The following is a 27425-nucleotide window of genomic DNA, read 5'->3' on the forward strand; positions in this document are numbered from 1 at the left end:
TACAGGAATAAATAAATAAATACAGGAATAAATAAACAAATAAATAAATAAATGCATAATTAAATACAGGAACAAATAAATAAATAAATATAGGAATAAATAAATGCTTTACATATATTTCTACATTTCTGTTCACTTTCATGTATTTATTTATTCCTGTATTTATTTATTTATGTATTATTACGTCAGGTTTAGTCCTCCATAGTTATAGGTTATAGGTTTTTAATCCGAAACAATAGTGTAAAAGTTATGTTTTATTGTTGTTATACAACTGGAACACACTAAGAGGATTCTAAGATGGCTGCCAATAAAAACACTCTACTGCTACTTTTACTGTTAATTGTGCTTCTGTCTTATTTGTTTCACGTTAACGGAGTCGTACAAATATTCCAGCTAATTTTTTCAAACGCAGACAATGCTACGTTAAATACTACGTAAAGTGTCGTTATCTCAGTTTAATTAATTGTAAATAATAATTAATTGTTTTAGTAGTAGTTTTTGAGGTAGCTTAGGGAGTCGTTTTAGTGGTAGTTTAATCGTTTTGGTAGTTGTTGTTTTAGTGGTAGTTTAATAATTTTGGTAGTTGTTTTAGTGGTAGTTTAATAGTTTTGGTAGTTGTTGTTTGCGTGGTAGTTTAATCGTTATGGTAGTTGTTGTTTTAGTGGTAGTTTAATAATTTTGGTAGTTGTTTTAGTGGTAGTTTAATAGTTTTGGTAGTTGTTTGCGTGGTAGTTTAATCGTTATGGTAGTTGTTGTTTTAGTGGTAGTTCAATAGTTTTGGTAGTTGTTGTTTTAGTGGTAGTTTAGTAGTTTTGGTAGTCGTTTTACTGGTAGTTTTGGTAGTAGTTTAGTAATAGTTTGATAGTAGTTTAGTAGTTGTCTTAGTAGTCGTAATATCTGGGAGCCACGCCCCTCCGAAGTCGGAAATGCCCACTGGAGAGGAACGCACTATAAATCACGGTAACATATGTTTTTTTGGTCTTTTATTTTGAAAAGCCTTAAGGAAGTGGAATCTCGTTGACTTAACGGTGGGAGGAAAAAGTTTCGAGAGAGAGAGAGAGAGAGAGAGAGCGGCTCCTCCTCCTCCACGCTCCGGACCTGCAGCCTCTCCGGCGGGATACTGAGTGAGGGACTCCCCCCCCCTGTCTGGTTCTGGTCAGTGACCTGGTTCTGGTCCTGGTCCTGGTCCTGGTTCGGTTTGGATCGAAATAAAAGCGGGACCCTCGAAGGTGATGTGAGCGGTGTTGTTGAAGTAAGGAACCAGCGAGGGTGCGCGAGTGTTTCTGCGGCTCCTGGAGGAGCAGAAAGCGGGCATCAAGAGGAACCGGGAGGACCGGGAAGAGCAGCGGCCGTGTGCCCGCCTCTGAGGTCATGGGCTGCGGCCTGAGGAAGCTGGAGGACCCGGAGGACAGCAGCCCCGGGAAGATCTACTCCACCCTGAAGAGAGCGCAGGTGGAGACCAAAACAGACACAGTGTACGAGTATGTGCTGCTGGACTTCAGCTTAGAAGGTACGAGAATATTCTTTATTATTGATTAAATCAAATTAATCGGATTATTTAATTCTGTTCATGGATCATCATGGCTGTAAATAAAGGTTATTCTGTTGTTTGTAGATACGGATTTTTGTCTAAAAATGATCATAAAAGTAGGATAAATTTTACTGAAATGTATTAAAACCAAAGATTAGGACTTTTTTGTTGAAAACACTAATATTTGACTCAAAAATAGCTGCAGATTAACTTTAATTTGGTAAATTCATCAATTGCAATAAGACAAACTTCATTAATTTGAGTTGTGGCATCATACAATACATATCTTAGAATTTAAACTTTTATAAACAAAATAATGTTAAAAAATTATTGAAATTTCAAACTATATATGGATATTTGTTTTTATAAAAAAAATGTAATTGTGATTTTGAAGCTTTTTCTCTGTTTTGTATCACAATGTTGATTAAATTGATGAATGATAGACGTGAGGAAACAGCCCCAGTGTTTCCTTCTATTGTTGAATCAATCAATCAATCAATCAATCAATAATCGAGTGATTAATCAGAGAACAAACGATTGATTCATCTGTTCACGGCGTCTTTGATTTGTTGATTAAGTGTTTGTTTGGCGACGCCTTCAAATGTCTTTTGTGCTCAAATATATGGACGTTTACAGCAGAAAACTAGAAATATCTCGACAACTGAGTAAAAACGAGCTGTAAATTATTGTTATTACATACATAAAGTATTAGTTTCTTTACTAAAATTACTCAAAATAATGTTTAAATGTCTTTGCAGGAGCTGAAAACACACATTTTGTTCATTTTCTTGGACTCAAAACTGTCTATTGATTAAAAAAATATGTTTTCTTTACTCAAAAATCACTCAAAATGGAAATAATCTATGGATTTGAGTTGATTTGGTGACACCTTTTAATGCATTTTGTGCTCAAATTGACAGATAAACAGTAAACGAGACATATTTTTTGACGTATTCTTCACAGAAATGACTCAAAGTGAAGAATTCCACATTTCCGTTACAGAAAAATGACTCGCGCGTTGATTTGCTGCCAGTTAAATGACAGATTAATGGTCTAATGAAGGGAAAATGGATCAGGATTAACTCTCCTCGTGTCGTACTCCACATTTTCCTTTTCACCACGTAAAGAAAAGCCCTTAAAGTGCTTGTGTGTGTGTGTTTGTGTAACATTCCCGTGTTGTTTATTTGGCTGTAAAACTTCTTCAGTAAATAAAGTCAAATCCGCTCCAGACGCCGTGAGAGCGCGAGGCTAATGTAGAATTTATAATCCTGTCACTTTTCCTGCTAACACGCTACGACCAAGAGCCAATCTGGAAATAGGTCACACATTAATCTAGTTCTCTCTCACACACACACACACACACACACACAAAAATCACACTGGAGGGACATAATCTAATTTAAACAGGTGTGATAATCTGAGATGGTTTTGGAGCTTCCTTAAATATAATCCCGTCACGTCACGTGATTGTTGTTTGGAAGGAAGCGGTGATGAACGGCTCATCGTGAATCATGGAGGGAATGTGAGGAATGTTTCCAGATCCTGTCTTTTCTACGTAAAAAAAAAGGAAAAAAAAGACCAATTCACACGGGATTATCGTTACCTGTTAATCTCTAGTTATATGGAGTAATGTCCGTGAATAATTCAGATTAGAAAGGACAATTTTCCCTGTTTACATGCGCGTGAAAATACACGAGTCATGTTCTTTTGTTCGTTTACATCATTTAAATAAAGTTAAATGAACTCACAGAGTTTCATGTTGATAAAAGGACGGTGAGCAGGAGGTTTTTCAGACTTTCTCTGCTCCAGGGTTTGTTTGTGTTGGAACATTGAACACACACACACACACACACACACACACACACACACACACACACACACACACACACACACACACACACACACACACACACACAGTTACATAACCTGCTCAGATGTTTTCACCTAATTGTTTTTTTTCAGACAAGTTTGTTCTTCTGCCTTTGAGCAAAAATCGACGTAATATTCCCGTAGCAGCCTCCGCACGAAAAAAAAACCACGTACACATACACTGTCAACAATACACTGTTTTATTAGCTGTAGTTTTGGTGGTAGTTTTAGTGGTAGTTTAGTAGTCGTTTTAGTGGTAGTTTGGTAGTAGTTTTAGTGGCAGTTTTGGTCGTTTTGGTGGTAGTTTTAGTTGTAGATTAGTAGTTTTAGTAGTAGTTTAGTAGTTTTGGTCGTAGGATTAGTGGTAGTTTAGTAGTCGTTTTAGTGGTAGTTTAGTCATTTTGGTAGTCGTTATGTTAGTCATTTCGTAGTACATTTGGTAAATGCTTTAGTAGTAGTTTTGGTGGTAGCTTAGGTAGAAGTTTTAGTCATCGTTTTAGTGGTAGTTTAGTAGTTTTGGTAGTCATTATGTTAGTCGTTTCGTAGTACGTTTGGTAATTGTTTAGTAGTTTTAGTGGTAGCTTAGATAGTAGTTTTAGTCGTCCTTTTAGTGGTAGTTGAATAGTTTTGGTAGTCGTTTTAGTGGTAGTTTAATAGATTTGGTAGTCGTTTTAGTAGTAGTCATTTTAGTGGTAGTTTAATAGTTTTGGTAGTCGTTTTAGTGGTAGTTTAATAGTTTTGGTAGTCGTTTTAGTGGTAGTTTACTAGTTTTGGTAGTCATTTCAGTCGTTTTAGAGGTAGCTTAGGGAATAGTTTTAGTTGTCGCTTTAGTAGTAGTTTAATCGTTTTGGTAGTTGTAGTTTTAGTGGTAGTTTAATAGTTTTGGTAGTTGTCATTTTAGTGGTAGTTTAATAGTTTTGGTAGTTGTTTTAGTGGTTGTTTTGGTAGTAGTTTAGTAATAGTTTGATAGTAGTTTAGTAGTTTTCTTAGTAGTAGTATCTGGGAGTCAATGGGTTTAGTGATGAAGTCTGCAGACAGTTTACTCTGTGATACAGAACACTTTCATGTGTGCACATACACTGTCCATAAAAACACTAGTATAGCATATTCACTTTTACATTTACATTTACTTGTATATGTAAATGTAAAAGTACTGAATCTATGTCAGAATTAATGTATAAATAACTGAACCTGAAATGAGCTTCAAAGACCAACAATCACCACTGGTGACGAAGTGACATGGAAATGAACGAATGAGCCTCAATGTCGTGATACTAGGACACAACCGCCGTCCTCCATCTTAGCCTGTGCTACATCCTGCAGTGGCCTTCAAACGTTTCTGGGACACTGACATTGACTGTTACACACACACACACACACACACACACACACACACACACACACACACACACACAGCTTGGCCTGGTTTTTCCTTCCTCTCGCTGAGACGTGAACGTGAAGCCTGCAGCCACAGATCAAAGCAGCTAATGGCTAATAACTTTCCCCCCCGAGCTAATTAGCGCTAACCTGGCACGTCGCCCACTGTGGTGTATTGTTGTTCACTCTGTGTGTGTGTGTGTGTGTGTGTGTGTGTGTGTGTGTGTGTGTGTTAGTGAGGAAACAGGCTGACTTTAAAAGCATCGTCATCATTATTGATCTTTTCTGTTTTTAAGCTACATAAGTTACCGAACTTTAAAGATAGCATTAGCATTTCCGTCCAATTGTTTTGATAATAAATGCAAGGTATTGGTAGAAATGTGACAGTTATGTGGCTGAAACCCTTGAATAACAGGCACACATTGGACATTGGACGGGTCGCTCATAGTCACAGAAGCATTTGGCCTCAGTGGTGAGAAACTAAAGTCACGGTATTAGACGAGTAAATCTCTGGCAGAATCCACATTCAGAGAAATGAGTCCATCTGCCTCGTCCTGTTTTACTCCGTGCTCCAGCTGGCACTGGTGTTTTCACTGAGCGTGTGTCTGCCTGTTCTCTGTGTTCTCTACACACTCTCTTTTAATATTTAACACTCATTCACACTGATATTAACAGGTTTACGCTGGAGTTTTAAAACTGGTCAACCTGCTAAAAATACGACGATTAACAATGTTCTCATTGCTAGTGGTTTTTATGCCACTAAAAATGAATTAAAATCATTAAAATCAAATAAATCTCATGTTGGTTGTCCAAAAACAGTCATTGCTAGTGGCTAAGCAAAGCATATTTATGGCTAACAGCTATGCTCAAAACAGTCATCGTGACTGACTAAGCTAAACATATTTGTGCCTAACAGCTATGCTAAAACAGCCATGCTAACCAATATGTTGAACACAGTAATTGTTACCAGCTAATAGTCATGGCTAATGGCTATGCTAAAAAAAAATTATGACTAACAGCTTTGCTAAAAACTCATGGCTAACAGCTATGCTTAAAAGTGGTCATGGCTAACTGCTATGCCTAAACAGTCATTGCTATTGGGTAAACTGAGTATATTTGTGCCTAACAGCTATGCTAAAAACAGCCATGCTAACCAATATGTTAAACACAGTAATTGCTACCAGCTTTGCTGAAAACAGTCATGGCTAATGGCTATGCTAAAAAAATAATGGCTAACAGCTTTGCTAAAAAAGCAGTCATGGCTAACTGCTACAACATACACAGTCATGGCTAATGCCTTGGCTAAAAACAGTCATGGCTAACAGTTGTGCCAAAAATGATACAGATCAGGCCACAGATGAGACTGCATCTAAAACGTCAGTGGCTAGGGTTACGGTTAGCAGGCACGTTTTCCTGAGTGGCTGCAGTTAGAAACTCCTCATGGCTAATGGCTAAGCTAACAGGCAGAAGATGAGTGTGTGTGTGTGTGTCTTAGCGTTGCGATCAGAATTAGCATCATTGCCAATAAAGAAGGAAACAAAGAAGAAGAAGAGATTAGCGTTAGCGTTTAGCTGACACCGATTAAAAAACCAAACAAATCCTGTTCCCACTGGTAAAAAAATAAATTAAGTTTGTGATTAAAGGTTTTTTTTTTTCAATAAGAACAGGGATTAAGTGTTAGTATCGCACACAACCGAACTTGAAAAACACAATCGATCGCTTTAAGTCTCTTTCTCTGCGTCATTAAAAAAGCCTTTGAAGGCAGCGCTGCTATGACGGGTCAGGACTCGGTGAACGATAGGATGGGATTATCTGCTGGAGAGATGGATTAACCTGAAGCTGTGATGAACCTGTGTTATTCATCGCTGGTCGGATTCATTTAGGGAGGGATGAAAGAAAAAAGTGGGATTAATGATAACCCGATAGTTTAACTGTCTGTCTGCTCTTTATCCTATCCCTCTAATCTGCAGCTCCGATGTCCCCCACAGTGGATTATTTCAGATTAAAGACAGTGTTTTGATGAATAAATGTGGGACGGTGCAGGTGGAGACGGCAGCACAAAGAATATTGTGAGCTAATAGTCTGAGATGAAGCCACTGGAGGCTTTAATCCCAACTATAATCTGGCAAAGTGCATCAGGGCAAATGGATCATTTGCTGAATTAAAAAAATTCATTTAAATTATTCCGTAAGAGATATCCATATATTTTCAACGGATCCTTGTTCAGGGCGACGCCGGCTATTACTATGTACAATTACAAGTCATTCAGAGATACTTTTTGTTTTTTCGAGATTAAACTCAGCTCACTGTCAAAGTGTATCAGGGCAAATGGATCATTTCCTGATTTTCAAAAATTCATTAAAATTATTCCTTAAGAGATATGCAAATATTTTGAACAGATCCTTGTTCAGGGCGGTGCCGACTATTACGATGGTAAATTTCAAGTCATTCCGAGATACTTTTTGTTTTTTTGAAAAAAGTCAGCTCAATGTCAAAGTGCATCAGGGCAAATGGATGATTTCCTAATTTTCAAAAAATCACTAAAATTATTCCTTAAGTGATATGCAAATATTTTCAACAGATCCTTGTTCAGGGCGACGTGGACTATTACTATGTACAATGTCAAGTCATTCCGAGATACTTTTTGTTTTTTTGAAAAAACTCAGTTCACTGTCAAAGTGCATCAGGGCAAATGGATAATTTCCTGATTTTCAAAAATTCATTAAAATTATTCCTTAAGAGATATCCAAATATTTTCAACAGATCCTTGTTCAGGGCGGTGCCGACTATTACGACGGTAAATTTCAAGTCATTCCGAGATACTTTTTGTTTTTGAGATTAAACTCAGCTCACTGTCAAAGTGCATCAGGGCAAATGGATGATTTCCTGATTTTCAAAAACTCACTAAAATTATTCCTTAAGAGATATCCAAATATTTTCAACGGAACCTTGTTCAGGGCGGTGCCGACTATTACGATGGTAAATTTCAAGTCATTCCAAGATACTTTTTGTTTTTTTGAAAAAACTCAGTTCACTGTCAAAGTGCATCAGGGCAAATGGATAATTTCCTGATTTTCAAAAATTCACTAAAATTATTCCTTAAGAGATATCCGAATATTTTCAACAGATCCTTGTTCAGGGCGATGCCGACTATTACGACGGTAAATTTCAAGTCATTCCGAGATACTTTTTGTTTTTGAGATTAAACTCAGCTCACTGTCAAAGTGCATCAGGGCAAATGGATAATTTCCTAATTTTCAAAAAATCACTAAAATTATTCCTTAAGAGATATCCGAATATTTTCAACGGAACCTTGTTCAGGGCGGTGCCGACTATTACGATGGTAAATTTCAAGTCATTCCGAGATACTTTTTGTTTTTTAGATTAAACTCAGCTCACTGTCAAAGTGTATGAGGGCAAATGGATCATTTCTTTAATTTCAAAAATTCATGAAAATTATTCCTGAAGAGGTTTGCGAATATTTTCAACAGATCCACATATACAACATATAGATTTTTTTACATATGTTAAAAAATGACTTTTTTTCCAGTACATGATAATGGGAAGCGTGACAGGATATTGTTTTTCGCTCGTGTCCTTGTTGCCGGGCAGTTTTTCCTGCGCGCTCTCACCTTCAAACACTCACAGCTCATAAAATCCATCTTGTAAAAACTCAGTTGTTTTTTTTGACTCTGAACTCTCAGATTTTTTTCTCTGTGCCCTCAGCTGTTGCTCAATGAACTCACCCTCTCACCACCTCCCACCCCGACTTCCCCTTTTTCTCTTACTCTCTTTGGCCGGTCCACTCCTCCTCCTCCTCCTCCTCCTCCTCCTCCTCCTCTGAACAGTGGCCTCAGTGTTAAGGGGGGGTGCGAGAGAGGCCTGAAAGCAGCAGAAAAGGCAGAAACAAAAGCTTTGGTTGGAGGTGTTTATGACGTCAGGGCTGCCCGATCGTTACTGCGACTCTTATTTATCCACACTGACGCCGTTCAGTCCTGGTAAAAACACAAATAAACAGTCGCAGGTTTAAGATAAATGGTTTAATAATAACCTCAGAACCTCTGTGTGAAAAGAGACGCGCACATAAGCACAGCGTTACTGCAAAAAGACACGAAAAGTGACCTTAAAAACATGCAGAACAAACACAAACAGGTGCATAATTCCCACGTAACATTAGAGAAATGACGTCAATCTATGCAAACTGACCTCAAATGTTAAAAAGATGCAAAATCGTGACAAAGTAGGGTAAAAAATAAGGACAAGCCAAATGACCACAGGTGCATAATTCCCACATAGGGTGAAAAAATGACCTCAAAATATGTCAAAAAAGACAAGATGATGCTAAAAAAAAAAAAGACACAAATTCGTGACAAAAATGTGTAAAATGATGACAAAGTGATGCTAAATTAGCACAAAGAGGTGTAAAAAAGATGCAAAATGACATCGAAAAGACCAAATTTATCATAAGTTTGGTCTTGACCCTGTGTTTTCATGTGTTTTTCCTGTGTTTTTCATGCGTTCACGCTCAGTGTTGTCCTCGTTCCTCACCGTGTCGCACACACTCAGCTGCTGCGAATAAAACCGCGCGTTAAATTTAACTTCACCTCAGGCTTCGGCGGCGACGTCTGAAAGCCACAGGAATGACTGGGAACTGGAAACTGAGGCTTTTTCAGGATTTTATTTAACCCTGACTGCTTTTACTGTGACACAGAGAGAGGGAGGGTAGAGGGAGGGAGGGGAAGAGAGGGGGGCAGTGATCACTTCTCTGGGGTGTTTGGTCGTGAGAATGTGGGGGGTTGTAGCGAGGAATGCTGCTGCCACACACACTCACACACACACACTCATGTCTCATGTCAGATTCTTCACGTCATCTTAATCCAAAAATCCACAATTTTGCAAATTTCCAATCCTGTAAATGGACTCTCGTCTGTCTGTCTGTCTGTGTCTGTCTTTCTCCGTCTGTCTGTCCGTGAACAGCCTCTCTTTGTGGACACAGGAAGTTCGGTGACGGTCGCCGCCAGACGTTGAACAAAAACAGCACAGGGTTCATTCAGCGCTCAAACCACCACGACAAAAAATATTGTATTTACACCCCCAACTGGTGAAGAGAGGCATTACACCAAGAATAAACACACTATTAATAATGAATTACAGTGACACGTTTATTAATTTTCAAACAAAACATTGCAGTTTTAAGTGTTTTATACGTTCTCATCCTTGCGTCATAGAGGATAGAAGTTAAAACTTAAATATAAATATTTAACTTTAGCTTGACCGACATTAAACAAGTATGCAACAAAAAATTTTAATCTAAATGCGAGAAAAATGGCAAAGTTCAGCTCCAGGATTAACTTATGTTTACTATTTCACATCTAAGAATTTCTAAATTAGTGTTATAATTTTTTTTGGTAGTCGTAATATTAAAAAAGTCATAATTTTACGAGGAAAAACCTCGGAATTCTTTGGGAATAAAGTCGTAATATTAAAAAGTCGTAATTTTACGAGAAAAAAGTCGTAATTTTATGAGAAAAAAAGTCATTATTATACGAGAAAAAAAGGTTGTAATTTTACGAGGAAAAAAATCAGAATTCTTTAGGAATAAAGTCGTAATATATATTAAAAAAAAATTCATAATATTACGAGAAAAAGTCACCATTTTACCAAAAAAAATTTAATTTTACAAGAAAAAAAGACAAAATTTTACAAAAAAAGTTGTAATTTTACAAGAAAAAAATCAGAATTTTACGAGTAAAGTCGTAATATTAAAAATAAAGTCATAATATTACGGGAAAAAAGTCAAAATTTTACGAGAAAAAAATCATACATTTACGAGAAAAAAGTTGTAATTTTACGAGAGAAAAAAGTAAAAAATAATATATATATATATATTATAAGAAAAGTCGTCATATTACATGAATGAAGTTATAATTTTACGAGAACTAAGAAGTTATCAACGAATCGGGCTTCGTCGCTATTGTGTTGCAGTGGCGCCACCTGTAGATGAAATTTTGCTCAGGCGTCACTGGAGTCACATGACATTTGTAGTAGGAAGTGTCCAATCCAGTGGATTATTTTCACTTACAGTTGTCAAACGTAATAGATTATGACCTTGTGACACTGACCTTGTGTCCGTCCGTCTCTGTCCGTCACAGGAAGTCGTCCGACCGTCCAGTACGTGGCGTCGCTGTGTGAACTCCCTCAGGCTCTGCAGTCGTACTACACGCAGGGCTACGTCCTGACCGCGCTGCATCCCATAATCCTGTCCGTGGGCCGCACGCGCTCGCTGCCGTTCAGCCTGCTGTACCGCGCCGTCCTGGCCCGTCCCAGACCCAGGTACTGACACACAACAAAACAAACTTTATATATATATATATATATATATATATATATATGTGTGCGTGTAATATATGAATATGTGTTTGTGTGCAGTCGACAGATGTCGTCCATGTGTCACAGCGTCCCCGTCCTCAGGGTGGAGGAGTGGCCTTTACCTGGAGACTCGCTGACGGGCGACACGGTCCGAGCGCTCATCGACAGGGTCAGTGATGTTTTTCCCATGTTGCTTAGCAACCACGCTAACCGCTAATCCTACGTACAAAAGAAAGATTTACGAAAATTCAAAAAAATGTTTTCCAAAAAAGTTGTCAGATTTTGGACGACATAGTATTGTATGACGTTATTGTCAAATTTTGGACCAAATTTTTTTTTTCAAAAAATTGTCACATTTTGGACGACATAATATAGTATGACGTACTACATAGTATAGTATGACGTACTACATAGTATAGTATGACGTTTTGGAACAAAAAAATTTTCCCAAAAAATTTTCAGATTTTGGACGACAAAATCGTCCCAAAATATTGTTTTTGTCAAATTTTGTACCAAAGTTTTTTTTCAAAAAATATTCACATTTTAGAGACATATGTAATTTTTTGTCAAATTTTGGACCAAAATTTTTTTTGAAAAAGTTGTCCGATTTTGGACGACATAGTATCACATTATTACATTTTTTTTATTTAAATTTATGATTTTTTTTTTTTACCCGTCAGGTGAACAGCAGCGCTCGAGGGGGCGTTCGTTTCGTGGGCTCCGTCCTCCAGCAGGTGAGCGGGGTGGCTAACGGCAGGATGCACAGTCCGAAGAGAGGCTGCCGCTCGCCGCCGCGCACTCCGCCGCGTACGCCGCCCGGAGACGGCGAGCAGGAGGACAGCGCGCCGTGCTGCAGCCCCGTAGACCTGAGGTTACTGGTCTTCTTCCACTCCTGGGCTCCGGGCTGCGCTCCTCTGGACTCGCTGGCATGTCAGTACCACCAGGGGGCGCTCTCCATGCGCGTCTCCAGGAAGGGTCAGGTGGTCAGCGCGCTGGAGGCCGACTGGCTGGAGCTGACCGCCGCCTACTACCGCAGAGGCTGGTCTCTGGTGGACTCCTTCGTCTACTGGGACACGCCCAAAGGTCGGATTTAGTTCGTACAAATTTTATTTTTACCTCCTTTAAAAAAAATAATTAAAAAAATGAATATCTGACTCAGACAACAAGAGGAAAAAAAGAAAAAATCAAACATCTGTCTCTTCCTGTTTTGACTTATTCGTTTTTCCCACTGCGTCTATATTTGGCGTCCTCACTTCCTGTTCCTCTGCAGACGTACACATGAGGTCTGGACGTTAAATATACATTCATGTGCTAATAATAATAATAATAATAATAATGATGATGATGTCACGTAAACACTGGCGGAGGACGTTTCAGGTCAGAGTCAAGTTCACTTTTCTAAAAAAAAAAAGAAGATAAAATAACGATTCAAAAATCAACGGAAACAAAGATTTCTGTTGACAGGTTCTCACGTTATTTCGTTTTTAGTGAAGGATTATGAAGAAGACGTCAGTGTGAACATAATAATCCCACTAATGTGACCAGCTGTGTCCAGCTGTTGTGACATCAGTTCAGGGGATAAACGTTAAATCTGACGGACGTTCTGCGTATTTTAGTCGCAAAATTCCAGTTGTCATCGTTCAAAAAATAACTGAAAACACTAAATTACAAACCAAACGCAGCTGCGTAATTTAACAATTACAAAAAAATACCAAGATTTGGCTCTTTAATATATCATAGTATACGTTTTACATGATGTAATTGAAGCAGAATGACTGGTACAGGGCGCTATAGATTATTGTGTAGATTATTTTCTCAATCGTTTGATTATTTTGGTCCAGAAAATTACTCAAATGTTTTATTTCCACACTAACCTTAAAAATGGCAACGTCCTCAAATGTCTTGTTTTTGTCCACAAACTATAGAATTTTAGTTGACTGGAAGAGAAGAAGAACAAAAACAAGCAAAGTATTTACATTTAAGAAGCTGAAACCACATACACAGAACTCATAGTATTTAATTATTAATGGATAACAATAAAACGGTTTGAAACAAATGGTTTACTAATGTGAAAATATAGCTAACTAGCTTCTCCGCACTTAAAACACTTAGCTTATGTGGATGTTTGTTTGCATTTGCTAACGTGTACAGAGGAAAAATGTGTTGCTAACTTTATAAAAAGCATTTTATCAAGGTTAAATTATAGCTAGCTTCTCCACATTTACAGAACTTAGCCTATACGCATATTTTCCGGTATTTGCTAATGTATAGAGAGGTAAAATGTGTTGCTAACATTATAAAAAATATTTTGTCAAGGTTAAGTTATAGCTAGCTTCTCCACGCTTACAGATCGTAGCCTATATAAGTATTTACCTGTATTTGCTAATGCATACAGAGATAAAATGTGTTGCTAACATGTTGCTAACTTTTTAAAAAGCATTTTATCAATGTTAAATTAAAGCTAGCTTCTCCACGCTTACAGAACTTAGCCGATACCCATATTTACCTGTATTTATAGAAAAAGATGAACTAATGTAAATAATGTTATCATTCTAAATTCTTAAAAACATTACAAACATCACAAAAAACACCATATCAATGCTAAATTATAGCTAGCTTCTCCACACTTGTAGAACTTAGCCTATACAAGTATGTACCTGTTTTTGCTAATGTATACAGGGGTAAAATGTGTTGCTAACATGTTGCTAACTTTCTAAAAAGCATTTTATCAAGGTTAAATTATAGCTAGCTTCTCCACGCTCACAGAGCTTAGCCTATACAAGTATTTACCTGTTTAAGCTAATGTATACAGGGGTAAAATGTGTTGCTAACTTTATAAAAAAGCATTTTATCAAGGTTAAATTATAGCTAGCTTCTCCACGCTTACAGAACTTAGCCTATACGTATATTTACCTGTATTTATAGAAAAATGTAAAGAATGTCATCATTCTAAATTCTTAAAAACATTACAAACATCACAAAAAACACCTTATCAACGCTAAATTATAGCGAGCTTCTCCACACTTAGCCTTATGGGTATTTACCTGTTTTTGCTCATAGACACAGTTGAACAAATTTAGACGAAACATCACTTAAAAATCTGCTAATATCCCAACAAATATATATATATTTTTAAGTTAATACTTAGGCTAAAATAATGCGATGTTTCCGTGTTTTCCAGGCGAGCCGGTGCCGAGGTCTCTGGAGGGTTTGTTTGTGTACGAAGAGAGAAGCACGTCGCCTCCCGCCAACGACACCATCGTCGTAGAACAGTGGACGGTCATCGAGGTCGGTAACCATGGACACGCCCACTTTTTTAACAATCGATCACATTTGCATAAATTTTAAAACGTTTCATTTTTAAAATGTTTAATTTCGAAAAATAAAGGGCTCCAGCGTGAAGACGGACTACGGGCCCCTCCTCCACACGCTGGCCGAGTTTGGTTGGCTGCTCACGTGCGTGCTGCCCACGCCCATCATACGACACGACAGGTGAGCGCCACGCCCTCCCGTTACCATGGCGACATACGTGTGTGTATGTGTGTGTGTTTTCAGACTGTAACTGTTCGTGTGTGTGTGTGCAGTGACGGGAACTTGGCCACGAAGCAGGTGGTGTTTCTGCAGAGGCCGGTCAGGAATCAAACTGCCGGACAACAGAGGAACCAGGTGAGACGGCGGCCGACGCCCACTATGATGACCGCCAAGAGAGGCGGGGCTTAAGACAAGATGTGTTCAATGAGATTTAGTGAAAAAACTAGAATTAGAGTTAGAATTTCAGACGTGAGCAACAGGACTGCTCTTTATACCGTGTCTTTCAGTCGGGCCAGCATTGCCACCTGGTGGACGAAATCAGAACTGCACCTAAATATACATAAAGAAAACCCTGTTTGTGAGACTTTTTAACTCGCTTCTTTTTAAATTCAAATTGAAGTTCGAGGCAACGAAATGAGTGAAACGTGGTGTATTTTTTACTTTTTTGAATTTATAAATTAAAATATATTCTGAAAACAAGCTGCAACTATTTGATTATTATCATAGTCGATTAATCTGATTATTTATCTGATTAACCGAGAAAAATTCTCACGTTAAACTGAAAACCTCAGAAAATTATGCTTAATTTGATTAATAATCATCAAAATATGTATTGTATTATATGTATTCTCTTAAATAGAATTAACTACACCTACATTTTAGCGCATGAACAAAACTAATCAATTCTGAAACTTAAAAAATGAATTTAGTAACTGATTAATAAAAACTAAATATGTATCATTATTCTGTTTTTTTAATTGTTACAGACATGTTACATGTAATATCTTTAAATTTAATCTGTCAATTGGAAATAATTTCACCTAAATGTTACAGTACTAATTAATTAATGGACTATTTGTCGTCTACCCACATTTAAAAAGTATTAGACAGTGATTAAATGGTCAGAAAAATCACATTTCTATATTTCCAGGCCCAGTTATGGACCAGAAAGCCGTCTTAAACATCACAAACGTACCTTTGTCTCCGTCTCCAGGCTCTGTCCGTCCCCAGTCTCCGTCCCCTCGCCCCCGCGGAGGACGTTTCTCCCGCCGCGGGAGGCGTCGACGGTTTCCCGGCGTTTGGGCACGAGTATCCCGGCGCTCTGTTCCACCTGGAGGACGGGGGCGGGTTCGAGCAGGACGAGGGAAAGGCCCAGGTCACCTGCATGTGAGCGGGTGGAAAAAAAACCTGGACCCGGAGTTTTTCCACTTCAACGTCAGGATTATTAAAAACAGTGTTAGAACGGAGATCAAGTCGTGAGGAGGTCTCCGACGGCGCCACAGAATCCTCGAGTGGATGAACTCTGCTGCACTTTTCTTTTGTTAAAGGACGTTATTTTATCGAAGCCATAATGAGAAGTTTAATGTAGAAGTGGATCTGCGTCACATTCCCTCATCTGTTCAACACAACAATATCCAGAATTTACATGTTTCTTGTTAATATAACACTGGATATGTTACGGAAGAAGATTATGGCCGTATAGGAGTCAGGAGCTCTGACTTTAAACTCAGAATTCCAACTTCAAGCTCATAATTCCGACTTTATTCTCAGAATTTCGACGTTAAAAATTAGAGTTCTGACTTTATGCTTAGAAATCCGATTTTAAAACTCATAATTCCGACTAAAAATCAGATTTTCGACTTTAAACTCATAATTCCAACTAATTCTGACTTTATTCTCAGAATTCCGACTTTAAAAATAAGAATTTCGACTTTAAACTCATAATTCTGACTAATTCCGTCTTTATTCTGACTTTATTTTCAGAATTCCAACTTTAAAAATTAGACTTTAAACTCATAATTCCGACTTTATTCTTAGAATTCCGATTTTATCAGAATTCTGACATTAAACATCAGAATTCCGACTAAAAATCAGAATTCCTATTTTAAAAATCAGAATTCCGACTTTAAACTCATAATTCCATCTAATTCTGACTTTATTCTCAGAATTCCAACTTTAAAAATTAGAATTTTCGACTTTAAACTCATAATTCTGACTTTATTCTCAGAATTCCGATTTTAAAACTCAGAATTCAAATATTTTTTTCCTGTGTGGCCCTAATCCTCTTCTGTAGATGCGTAGTTTATCACACAAACCTTTCTTTATTACGTATTCTTTGTTCGTTGTTCGTGTTTTGCTGCTTGTTTCTTGAGAGCGTAGACGGTACTGACGAATCGTGACGAGCCCTAAAGGTCGAAAATGTAAAGAGAACTGTCAATGAAAGTGGATAATCCCACTTTATTTGCTAATAATCTCAGTTTCCGGGGAGAAAAAAATAATAATCTAGTTTTTATTACAGTTTAAATATAGTGTCAAGATTTTCTAAACCAGCACAAATGTTTTTATTGGGGAAAAAGTGAAGTCAATTTTTTAAAAAACGATATGAAAAGGGAAACTTGATGATGTAAATATCTAAATATAAGACGTGGACGTTCATAACAGTTTGTTGTTCACTGTATTTAAGAGCAAAAACACCTTTTATATCAATTTTCCTCACTGATGAACTTCACAAAACCCCAAAAAACATGGATTAAATGTAAAACTGCTCATATTTGAGAGGCTATAAATCAGCTTTTCCAGTGCTGTACTCAGATCAGATTTTACTCATCAGTATTATTTGTTTCCACCGTTCTTTCTCAAAAAATGTTGTACATTTTGCTCCATTTGTTGTTATTTTATTGTAATAAACACGTATTTCCCATGATTCAACAGTGTTTTTCATCGTTAAATTAAAAAACAAACGTCCCAACATCCAAAACTGAATAATAGGTCTTTTTTTTTTATTATTAACAGACATCATGTAAATGTCAACAGTAACAAAATTTTTTAGTCCATTTAAAAACAAAAACAAAAAAAGAAGAAGAAGAAGAAGAAGTGGGTTGGACTGAGAAGACTCCTCCCACAAAATAACTTAATGAGGGGGGAGGGGGGAAAGACGGGAGGTTGTGCGCCGACACTTAGCCGATATTCAGTCCTTCCTTTGAGGTGTTTTTACGTCGAATGATTAAAGCGGTGAAAACGCGACGCGGAACTTAAAAATAGGGGGCGTGTCACAGAGTTAGCCGCGGCTGAGTGCTAGCACATGTACAAAGCTATAGAGTACGTGTTTTTTTTTTTTTTTTTTGCGCTCTTTCTTTCTTTTTCTTTGTTCACTACCACATGAGCCACACATCGTACGAACATCGGGATTAATTAGCATAATTATGTCAGCGGGCTAATTTAGAGATCCGTTGAATGGGACCGCCCCTTTTTTATTTAAAAAACAACAACAACAACAACAGAAGCAGACACACGAAAAAAAAAAGACGAAGTGGAACAACGTTCGGAAAAACAAAACAAAACAGGATAGTGATTTAAAAAGTGACAGGGGGGGCGGGGCTTATATACAGAGGGCGAGGCTGTCAGTGTGTGCCTTTGTCAATAATACAGGTCTCTATGGTTACGTAGGCTTGTTCTTTTGTTTTGTTGTCGCAAATCCAGCTGCTTGAAGAAGAAGACGATAAGAATGTTTTCCCTAAAGGAGTAGTGTGAGAGCAGAGCTGTCCACTGTCCAGAGACACAGAGCTCAGGTCTGGACATTCTCTCTGGAGATGGTCACTAAAGTCCACAAAAGTTAGTGTCCCAGAGAGTTGGACACGCCCTGGAGACCGACTGTCCTGCCCAGAGACAATGTCTCGCCGAGTTTGTCCTACATCTGGAGAATGTCCACATCTGATTTTTCCAGACTCAAAATGGGACACAGTGTGAATCTGGACAGATTGAGACATGGTGTGAATCTGAAAGGACAGAGACACGCGGTGTGAATCTGGACGGACAGAGACACTCGGTGTGAATCTGGACAGTCAGAGACATGGTGTGAATCTGGACAGTCAGAGACATGGTGTGAATCTGGACAGTCAGAGACACACGGTGTGAATCTGGACAGTCAGAGACACACGGTGTGAATCTGGACAGTCAGAGACACACGGTGTGAATCTGGACAGTCAGAGACATGGTGTGAGTCTGAAAGGACAGAGACACATGGTGTGAATCTGAAAGGACAGAGACACATGGTGTGAATCTGGACAGACAGAGACACATGGTGTGAAACTGGACTGTCAGAGACACATGGTGCGAATCTGGACAGTCAGAGACACATGGTGCGAATCTGGACAGTCAGAGACACATGGTGCGAATCTGGACAGTCAGAGACATGGTGTGAATCTGTACGGACAGAGACGCTGAGTGAATCTGGACAGTCAGAGAGACACAGTGTGAATCTGGAAAGTCAGAGACGCTGAGTGAATCTGGACAGACAGAGACGCACAGTGGGAATCTGTACGCGGTGTGAATCTGAAAGTACATAGACACGGTGTGAATCTCGTCTTCCAGCCATGTCTGAACTCTGCTCCTGGTTTTCTTTTTTGCCCTCACTTCCTTTGTTGAGATGGACACAGGTGGACGAGGAGGACATTATTGGACAGTGTTTACGAGACAGGAGCCTTAACACACTGTAGTGTGTACACTGTGTGAACATATATATATACTGTGTGTGTGTGTGTGTGTATGTGTGAGTGTGTGTTTACACGCGTCTCCCTCATGGTGGCAGCAGCAGCAGCTGAGTCTCAGGCTTCGCTCTCTCCGGCCGACGAGGTGTCTTGCACCTCCTCCTCCAGGATGGGGACGATCAGGTTGTCCTTGGACATCAGGTTGTACTTCATGACGAAGCGCGTGAACCGGTGACACAGGAACGTCTCATTCTGCAAGCACATTGGGATATTTCAAGACCTTTTCACATGTTTACATTCAATTGTTTATATATATATATATATATATATATATATATATATATGTATGAGCTGCGCGAACAATATATTGGATTAAATCCACAGTCCTCTTGCTTTAGTTTTTAAAGATCGGGAGAAAAAATCCCCCGTAGAAAGTAAAGGGATTTGGTTTGTATGTGGAAAAACAACATTCGCTGATGAAGACCTACCTCATACTTGTCAAATATCTGGCGGTGGTGGAAGTAAGCGTGAGAGAATATCCTATAGATGCGACGACACACGGAGCCAAGTTTGGCCACCGATGACTCTTTGATGCTCACCCTGGAAAAAAAAGACCGGATAATACAATCAAATCATATCTTTACAGTATTTTTAACAGTGATTCCTACGGTGGCCCTGAGGGGCGAAATACAAACGCAAATCAAGAAACGCAAACTCAAATCACGAAAAAGCAAATCAAGAAACACAAACGCAAATCACGAAAAGCAAATCAAGAAACACAAACGCAAATCACGAAACACAAACGCAAATCACAAACGCAAATCACGAAACACAAATCACAGAACACAAACGCAAATCACGAAACACAAATCAAAAAACACAAACTCAAATCACGAAAAGCAAATCAAGAAACACAAACGCAAATCAAAAAATACAAACGCAAATCAAGAAACACAAACTCAAATCACGAAAAGCAAATCAAGAAACACAAACGCAAATCACGAAAAGCAAATCAAGAAACACAAACGCAAATCAAAAAATACAAACGCAAATCAAGAAACGCAAAAACCACAAACACAAATCAAAAACAAACTCAAATCCCAAAAGGCAAATCAAGAAACAAACGCAAATCAAAAAACACAAACGCAAATCAAGTAACGCAACAAACGCAAATCAAAAAAACAAACTCAAATCACACAAAAAGCAAATCAAGAAACACAAACGCAATTCAAAAACCCTAATAAAAAAAGCAAATCAAGAAACAAACGCAAAAACACACAAACACAAATCAAGAAACGCAAAACAAAAACATTAACTCAAAACGGAGATGCAAATCAAAAAACGCAAACTAACATGAACTCAAAGCGGAAGAGGTACGTCTTGTGTTTTTTGATTCCGTTTCATTTCCGTTTTGAGTAAATGTTTTCGTGTTTTTTGTTTTGCACCTCGGGGCCACCGTAGATTCCACGGTGAGCCGAGTGAACGTTTGGACTGACCTGCTGGGGAAATATTTGTTGCTATTGAGAAGACAGGCAGCTCCGTCCAGCGTGTGCCTGGTGTAGTCAATGGCAGGACACTGAGGATGAAACCAGTCATGGGTCATTCAGTCATTCATTCACTCATTCATACAAACACTCAGAACCTCTTTGGATTTAAAGTGTGTCGTAAAGACTTTGAATCACTCACCTCTTTGGGCGTCTTGTGGGCAGCACATAAAAAGATCCACTGCTCTGTGGCCGTCATCTGGGTGCAGGTGTCTGGATGACACTCGCTCTACGGGAGGCAAAGACAGACAAATAAGTTCATCAGACTCTAAAACAAAGTCCTTTTATTATTAAAGCGAAAGCCCAAAAGCTGAGTTTCATCTCTTACCTGCAGTTTTACAGCGAGTCCATTGAGCTCCAGACAAAACTGCCTGCACACAGAAGAGGAAAAAACTACACTTAACATATTCTCCTAAATATGAAAGCATCTCATAATAATAATCACATATCTCTCATTAAACGTACCTGAGGTGCTCGTACTTCCACACGCCCTCGTCCTGACCCTCCGGGGGTTCCAGGATTTTGTCGATGTTGGAGCAATCTGATCTAATGTTCTGCTGGATGTACTGAAACAAAACAGTCAAAGTGAGTTAACTGAACATTATTTTACTGTTATTTTACTATGACATCTTAAGTATTTCCTCAACACTTTGTTTTCTCCCTTTTCTGTCAGGAATCTGAACATTTGAATGTCATTGAACAAACGCCCTTCCTCTCACCAAACCCCATAGAGAAAATCAGTGATTTTAGCTCATGGGGACACAGGAGCTGCTGGTCTACTGCTGCCTCGTGTGGTCACTTTGTGTCAGTAAATTTAATCCAAATGTAGGTTTTTTAATGCCGAACAAAAAAAAACAAGACATTAGAACTTATTGATGGAGGCAGCAGTGGATCAACAACTCCTGTGAACTCCTGTGTGCTGTGATGTTAAAATCACTGATTTTCTCTATGGGGTTTGGTGCAGGGAGAGTGAACGGTTTACATGAGGCAAACTTCAGGCTATTTTACAGTGAGATAAATAGTCAATATAGTTGTATTTTTTTTTTAAAGATATTTTAAATGTGAATATGTAGAGATTTTAATACTTTTATTACGTGCCTATAATCTGTTTTGCCTGTCAGATAATTGATGTTTACTGACATAATGATGTGGTTTTACTTAAAAATAACAGGACTGCATCACCACACACTTGTGCATTCCTTTCAAAAGACTGTGACACACACACACACACACACAGACACAGACACACACACCTGTTGGACAGCCAGGGTGCTGTCCATCTCCTCAAATGATTCATCGGGCCAGTTGTAGAAATCCTACACACACAGAGGACAATTTTAGTTTCCAGTCACAGTGGACAAAGCTATCATTGTAGCATTGGCTAACACTAGCCTTATAGCTTTAACCCATTAAACAGCAAACACAGCTGGTAGTTTAAGGAGAATGTTAATGGAAACGTAAAAATATACCAAGCAACCAATTCCAACTAAAAATGGCCAATTTCACATATTTTTTCCCTTCACATTACAGCCATGTCAGATCGGATCTAGATGTAACTCCTCCAGAATCCTGTTCACATTAGACTAAACGGGTTGAATCTGGATCCGATTTCAAAACAGTTTAAATCGTATTTAAATAAACCACTTTATTGCCGGAAAAACATGCGACACGGAGCTAGCTTAGCATTACACAACATAATATATGACAAACCAGTAGTAGAGGGGAAAAAAATACAAGCAAAAACACTAACCGTTTGATTTAAAAATAGGAAAAACAAGAATAACAATCACAGCTTTTCTCACAGCTATGAAGCTAACTTGTCGCGAGCTAACTCGACAACTCCGTGATTCGAGTCACTACTGCTAATAAAAAGCTAGCATAACTGCGTGTTTGCGACTAATATATCATCACATTTAGTTTATAATATGTGCAACAATAATAAATCGCGTCTTTAAAAACAGCGGAAGCGACATTTCAGGGTCGTTTGTGTCAACGCTACTACAGGAAATAGACGGGCCGACGGCTAACGGTGGCTAACTCAGCTAGCCGTCCCCAGGTCAGGCCCTTCCTGTACTTTTATCTGCGGTCGAGTTGAAGATTTAAGCCGTGTGGCGAAACAACGCGGCGCCGCGGACACGCGTCCACACTACGAGCCGCGTGGAGTCGACAGAAGCGGCGTTAGCGTGTTCCGGGAGGCTGGAAACGAACCTTAGCCTTGGTTCCAGGCCGATTCCTCCTGAGAACTGCAGTACCCTCCGCCATGACCATCTCGACAGAATACCCGGATGTACGTCGCTCGCGGTGTTGTTGTAGCGGCGGAGTCCGTGAACGCAACACCGAGTCAGTGAACGCAACACCGGGTCAGTGAGGCGCTCACACCGAGTCAGTGAACGCAACACCGGGTCAGTGAGGCGCTCACACCGAGTCAGTGAACGCAACACCGGGTAAGTGGACGCAACACCGAGTCAGTGGGGGCTCACACCGAGTCAGTGAACGCAACATCGGGTCAGTGAGAGCCAAACAGAGTCTGGTGAGGGGCACATCGGGTCAGTGAAGGCCATAACGAGTCAGTGAACGCAACACCGGGTCAGTAAACGCAACACCAACGGCATACGGTTCATGTTTAAAGGGGCATTCTGGATATTATTTGACAGTAGCTGTGTACGAAACGGACTCCAAGCTAACATCTCATTAATACGACTTGGTATCTCATAATTATGACTTAGCGTCTCATCATTAGTAGTATCTTTCTAATATTATATATTTATATTTTTTAACTGGGCTTCCATACTAAATACTGTATGTTCTCTCCATATTCTTGCTGTTAAACTGCCTTTTCAGACCTAAAAAATCTAAAATACTCAAAATACCAATAACTACGTATGAACTTATTCACGGTGGCAGCAGAGGAGCAAAAACTCCTGTGTCCATTTTACAAAGCCTATATTGTTATAATATATTACTTGTGTATCCGTGTGAAATCATGAGACAAGACAACAACAATCCACTGGTCAACTTTTATTATTGTAACAAAATGTGATTGGAATTATTTACAATTGAAAAATAAACATAGAAACATAAAAATGGGAAAATAAAGACAGACATGAATGAGATAACTTCAATTTCTTCTCTCCAGGGAAAGGACGCAGACTTGATGGCAAAACACTATAGACTCAATCCATGAATTTACCGAGGATGTCTCCGTCACGGAAGAGGAAATAGTCCTGGGAGGACATAATGAGAAAAGATATTAAACACCAAAGACGACGGAGCAGGAAATAAAACTTTATACTGTTTTAGTTAAAAACGTTACTGCACCTTGTCGTCCAGTACGACTTTAGTTCCACCGTATTCTGGAAGCAGAACTTTCTCTCCCACCTTCACACTGATGGGCTGCATGTCTCCTTTCTGGAAAATAGGAATAAAATAGAGGATTTACAGTTGATCTCTTTAAGCTATGAACTTTAAACTATGTAAAAAGTATGAATAATGTGTACAAATCAAGTATAATGTACAGAAAACATAATTATTTAAGAAACTAAAAACCTACTAAAAAGTACAACGTGTAAAACAACTATGTAAAATCTAACTATGGACAATGTGGATAATAAACTGTGAAATGTGTTAAAAAAAACTGTTTATTGTACAAAAAAAATTATGTAAAATTAGCCAAAAAACAACAAACAATGCACAAAAAACTATGTAAAATGTTGAATTACTGTAAAAACTATGTAAAATGCATAAAAAGAAATACTATAAAACATGTAAAGGAGATATTTAAGGCTTTTTAAAGTGTTTTTTTAGTGTTTGAGAGACTTCAGGACTTCACCACTCATTCTCCCACACCAAACCCCGTAGAGAAAACCAGTGATTTTAACATCACAGCACACAGGAGTTGACAGGAGTTGTTGATCCACTGCTGCCTCCATCACCGAGTTCAAATGTCTTATTTTACGAGTTCGGCATTAAAAATCCTACATTTGGATTTACTTCAGTGACACAAAGTGACCACACGAGGCAGCAGTAGACCAGCAGATCCTGTGTCCCTGTGAGCTAAAATCGCTGATTTTCTCTATGGGGTTTGGTGTGGGAGAGCGAGTGGTTTACAAAGCAAAGAAAGCGTTCAGGTTCCCGTTATAAAAGACAGTGTTTCGTATTGAAATAGTGGAACATGTAGAGGTCATGAGGTTACACAGTGTCAGGCTGAGGATCACCTGGTTGAAGGAGCCGGGTCCCACTGCCCTCACAGTGGCCTCCAGCACTTTGCCCTGAGCCTTCTCTGGCAGCATGATGCCGCCCTTGGTCACCGTCTCGGCTGTGAGACGCTCCACCAGCACGCGGTCGAACAGAGGCAGGAACTTTCTGAAGGCCTGGATATAAACAGGAGAGACGACCGAGTGAAATCCTGGAACGTTAGCGATAATTGTTATTATATTGAAAGGTTCTGTGGGAATTAAGGAGGTGCAGATGTGTCCAAAACAAGCCAGTTGGAAAGTTCAAACTATGTTTAACCAGCTCCATGAATGATCAGACAGTGAAAAGACAAAGACAGAGACAGTGTCTTCAGTAAATGAGACACGTCCCTCTGTGAAGTCACCATGTTTTCATTAGGTCACATTTACTTTTTCGTTAATGTGATTTAAAAACAGCAGCTGACACCAGTTTAAAACCAGCAGATGGAGCAGTGACCTTGGCTGAAGGACGCGGGAGGAGGAAGGGAATGGGAGGGGGGTGGTGGTTTTTCTGCAGTTTTCCTTCACTGTGACCTTTAACCCCGAGGCAGTGCGAGGACAAGGCCCGCCCACTCTGCCGTTAACCTTGAGGCGTTTATTTTTCTTCTTCAGCTCGGAGACGGATGACGAAACGTCCTTGTTGGTTTTGACGTGACGAGATAACAGCCGAGGCCGGTTTGACGACTTTTTTTTTTTCCAGAAGGTGGGAGGAGTCACACACACGTTAACGATGAACTTTGACCTCTCACCTCTGGGGGGTTTTAGGCAAAATTTAAGTCTGTGCCTGGGTTGTTTTTAAATGAGATCAGTTTCATTCAAATCATGCGATTTTAACCAATCTAATTATCAACAGGATTATACTTGTTGCATTATTGTTGCACGTGGTTAATACAAAACGACGTATTCACATGAATATAATTAGTATTATTTTTAAATCAAATTATAAGACATTATAAAGGAAGGTCGGAAGAAGACTTAAATCTTCACCAATGAGTTTAGAGATGATTAAATGATTATTCATTGTCTGTCTGCACGACTCAAAAAGGAAACCGCAGATTAAGATGACATTTTATATGAGGATATAGATTATTAGATTATTATTGTATGCCTTTATTTACCATCTGAGATACTGGGCGACTGACTTTACCTACGGGATCAATGAAGTACATCTTAGGTTCTCTTTTTATGTCCTAAATAGGAAATTATTAGATTGGTGAAGAGATTAAGGATTTATCTCTAAGAGTATGAACTCTGAGGGTAGTTTGTGCTCTCAAAGTGCTTTCTCTAATTGGTTAAAATGACATATTCATGATTTTTGTTTTAAGTCAAATTGCACTTGACTTCTATAAAACAACAATATCTAGTTGACAATCCTGAATTAATACACCTTTAAACTTCGACAATGAGTCAGGATATGATTGTATTATTAATAATTAAGTGATTAATGAAGATATTGCTGTGACATATGCAGAAAAACGTGTTTACAGCAAATTAAATGATATTAAACCATTTAATATAGTACAATAAACGACATTTGCATTCATTTGCATGTTATAGCTGCAGGTTCTGTTTGTTCATTCATTCATCGGCACATGTTCTCAGTGGGTGCACACACATGATTACGAGGTTGGAGGTTCGATTCCCGGAACACGAAATAATCCCAGAACACCTTCCCTTTTCCTGACCTACACATTAATAAGGTTAATCTAACACGAATTCGTCCACACCTGAGTTCATCCTCTCACCTGTTTGACCTTGTCAGTGGATGTTCACGAAAGCTAGCGCAACATTAGCTGCTAGCAATGATTTTTAAAAAAGACGACACCACATACGCTTAGCGCGTGACTGTCTCTTTTCTGCTCTTTAGCTTCACGAACATATAAATCTCTTACCATTTTATCGTCGTTATCCGCGGCGTGTGCGTGTGTGAGTCTGCGTGGAACTGGAGCCCGTGGATCGTTCACACTGAGCCGGTGTATGTCACCCCAAATGTCCCACACGCGTGAAGAGGGAAACTTCCAGAGCGCGCATGCGCACCAATCTGGGGTCTGACCGTGAATTTGCCTGAACGAAAATCCCCGTAAATTGATCCCCTGGAGCCAAACGGCTTTTAAAAAAAACAAATTTGAACGTACACAGCGCAAATACAACGCGAACTTTTCATTTAAAATGGCGTACAAATGCACACAGTTGGTGATTTCTGTCGTATTTGTTGATTTAAAGTTGCAGCAACATTGCACAATGTCAACTTTGACCTGTTTGTCCCCCCCCCCTCCAATGGCAGGCGAGAAAATTCTGGAAGCGGCCGCCCCGGAACGAGCATAAATCAACTAAAATGATGAAAAAACTCACATACTTTGTGATTTACAAAACACTTTTTTTTTCACAGTCGATTATAAATACACATAAAATAAACAAAACAGTCATAAAATCTGTTCAAATGGCGATAAAAGGCTGCTTTTTTAAAACTTGATTGCGGTTATGC

General features: G+C 38.9%; 2 protein-coding genes across 4 annotated transcripts; one reads left to right on the top strand and one right to left on the bottom strand.

Annotated features, from left to right (window-relative positions):
* Positions 1 to 1154: 1154 nt before the first annotated feature.
* rftn2 (raftlin family member 2) lies at positions 1155 to 16421 on the top strand. Its single transcript, XM_083902957.1, has 8 exons — positions 1155 to 1510; positions 10930 to 11110; positions 11207 to 11315; positions 11827 to 12229; positions 14328 to 14434; positions 14535 to 14638; positions 14731 to 14812; positions 15672 to 16421. The coding sequence occupies exons 1-8, from the start codon at positions 1372 to 1374 to the stop codon at positions 15846 to 15848; spliced, it is 1302 nt and encodes a 433-aa protein (XP_083759083.1). The 5' UTR covers positions 1155 to 1371; the 3' UTR covers positions 15849 to 16421.
* A 626-nt stretch (positions 16422 to 17047) lies between these two features.
* LOC310937805 (MOB-like protein phocein) lies at positions 17048 to 26947 on the bottom strand. 3 transcript variants are annotated; one of them, XM_083902172.1, is made up of 9 exons: positions 26833 to 26947; positions 24923 to 25078; positions 21962 to 22024; positions 21174 to 21274; positions 21037 to 21079; positions 20851 to 20937; positions 20661 to 20740; positions 19653 to 19764; positions 17048 to 19416 (listed from the first exon to the last, which is right to left on the bottom strand). In XM_083902172.1, exons 1-9 carry the CDS (start codon positions 26833 to 26835, stop codon positions 19282 to 19284), a joined length of 780 nt encoding a protein of 259 aa, XP_083758298.1. In that variant the 5' UTR covers positions 26836 to 26947; the 3' UTR covers positions 17048 to 19281. The 3 variants fall into 3 exon arrangements, with proteins under 3 accessions (XP_083758298.1, XP_083758297.1, XP_083758296.1); XM_083902171.1 differs by lacking the exons at positions 24923 to 25078; positions 26833 to 26947 and adding an exon at positions 22917 to 22991; XM_083902170.1 differs by lacking the exons at positions 17048 to 19416; positions 19653 to 19764; positions 20661 to 20740; ... (2 more) ...; positions 21174 to 21274; positions 21962 to 22024 and adding exons at positions 23720 to 23932; positions 24027 to 24116.
* Positions 26948 to 27425: the final 478 nt, after the last annotated feature.

Source organism: Microchirus variegatus (genome assembly GCF_963457635.1).
Source record: "Microchirus variegatus genome assembly, chromosome: 16".
Classification (NCBI taxonomy): domain Eukaryota; kingdom Metazoa; phylum Chordata; class Actinopteri; order Pleuronectiformes; family Soleidae; genus Microchirus; species Microchirus variegatus.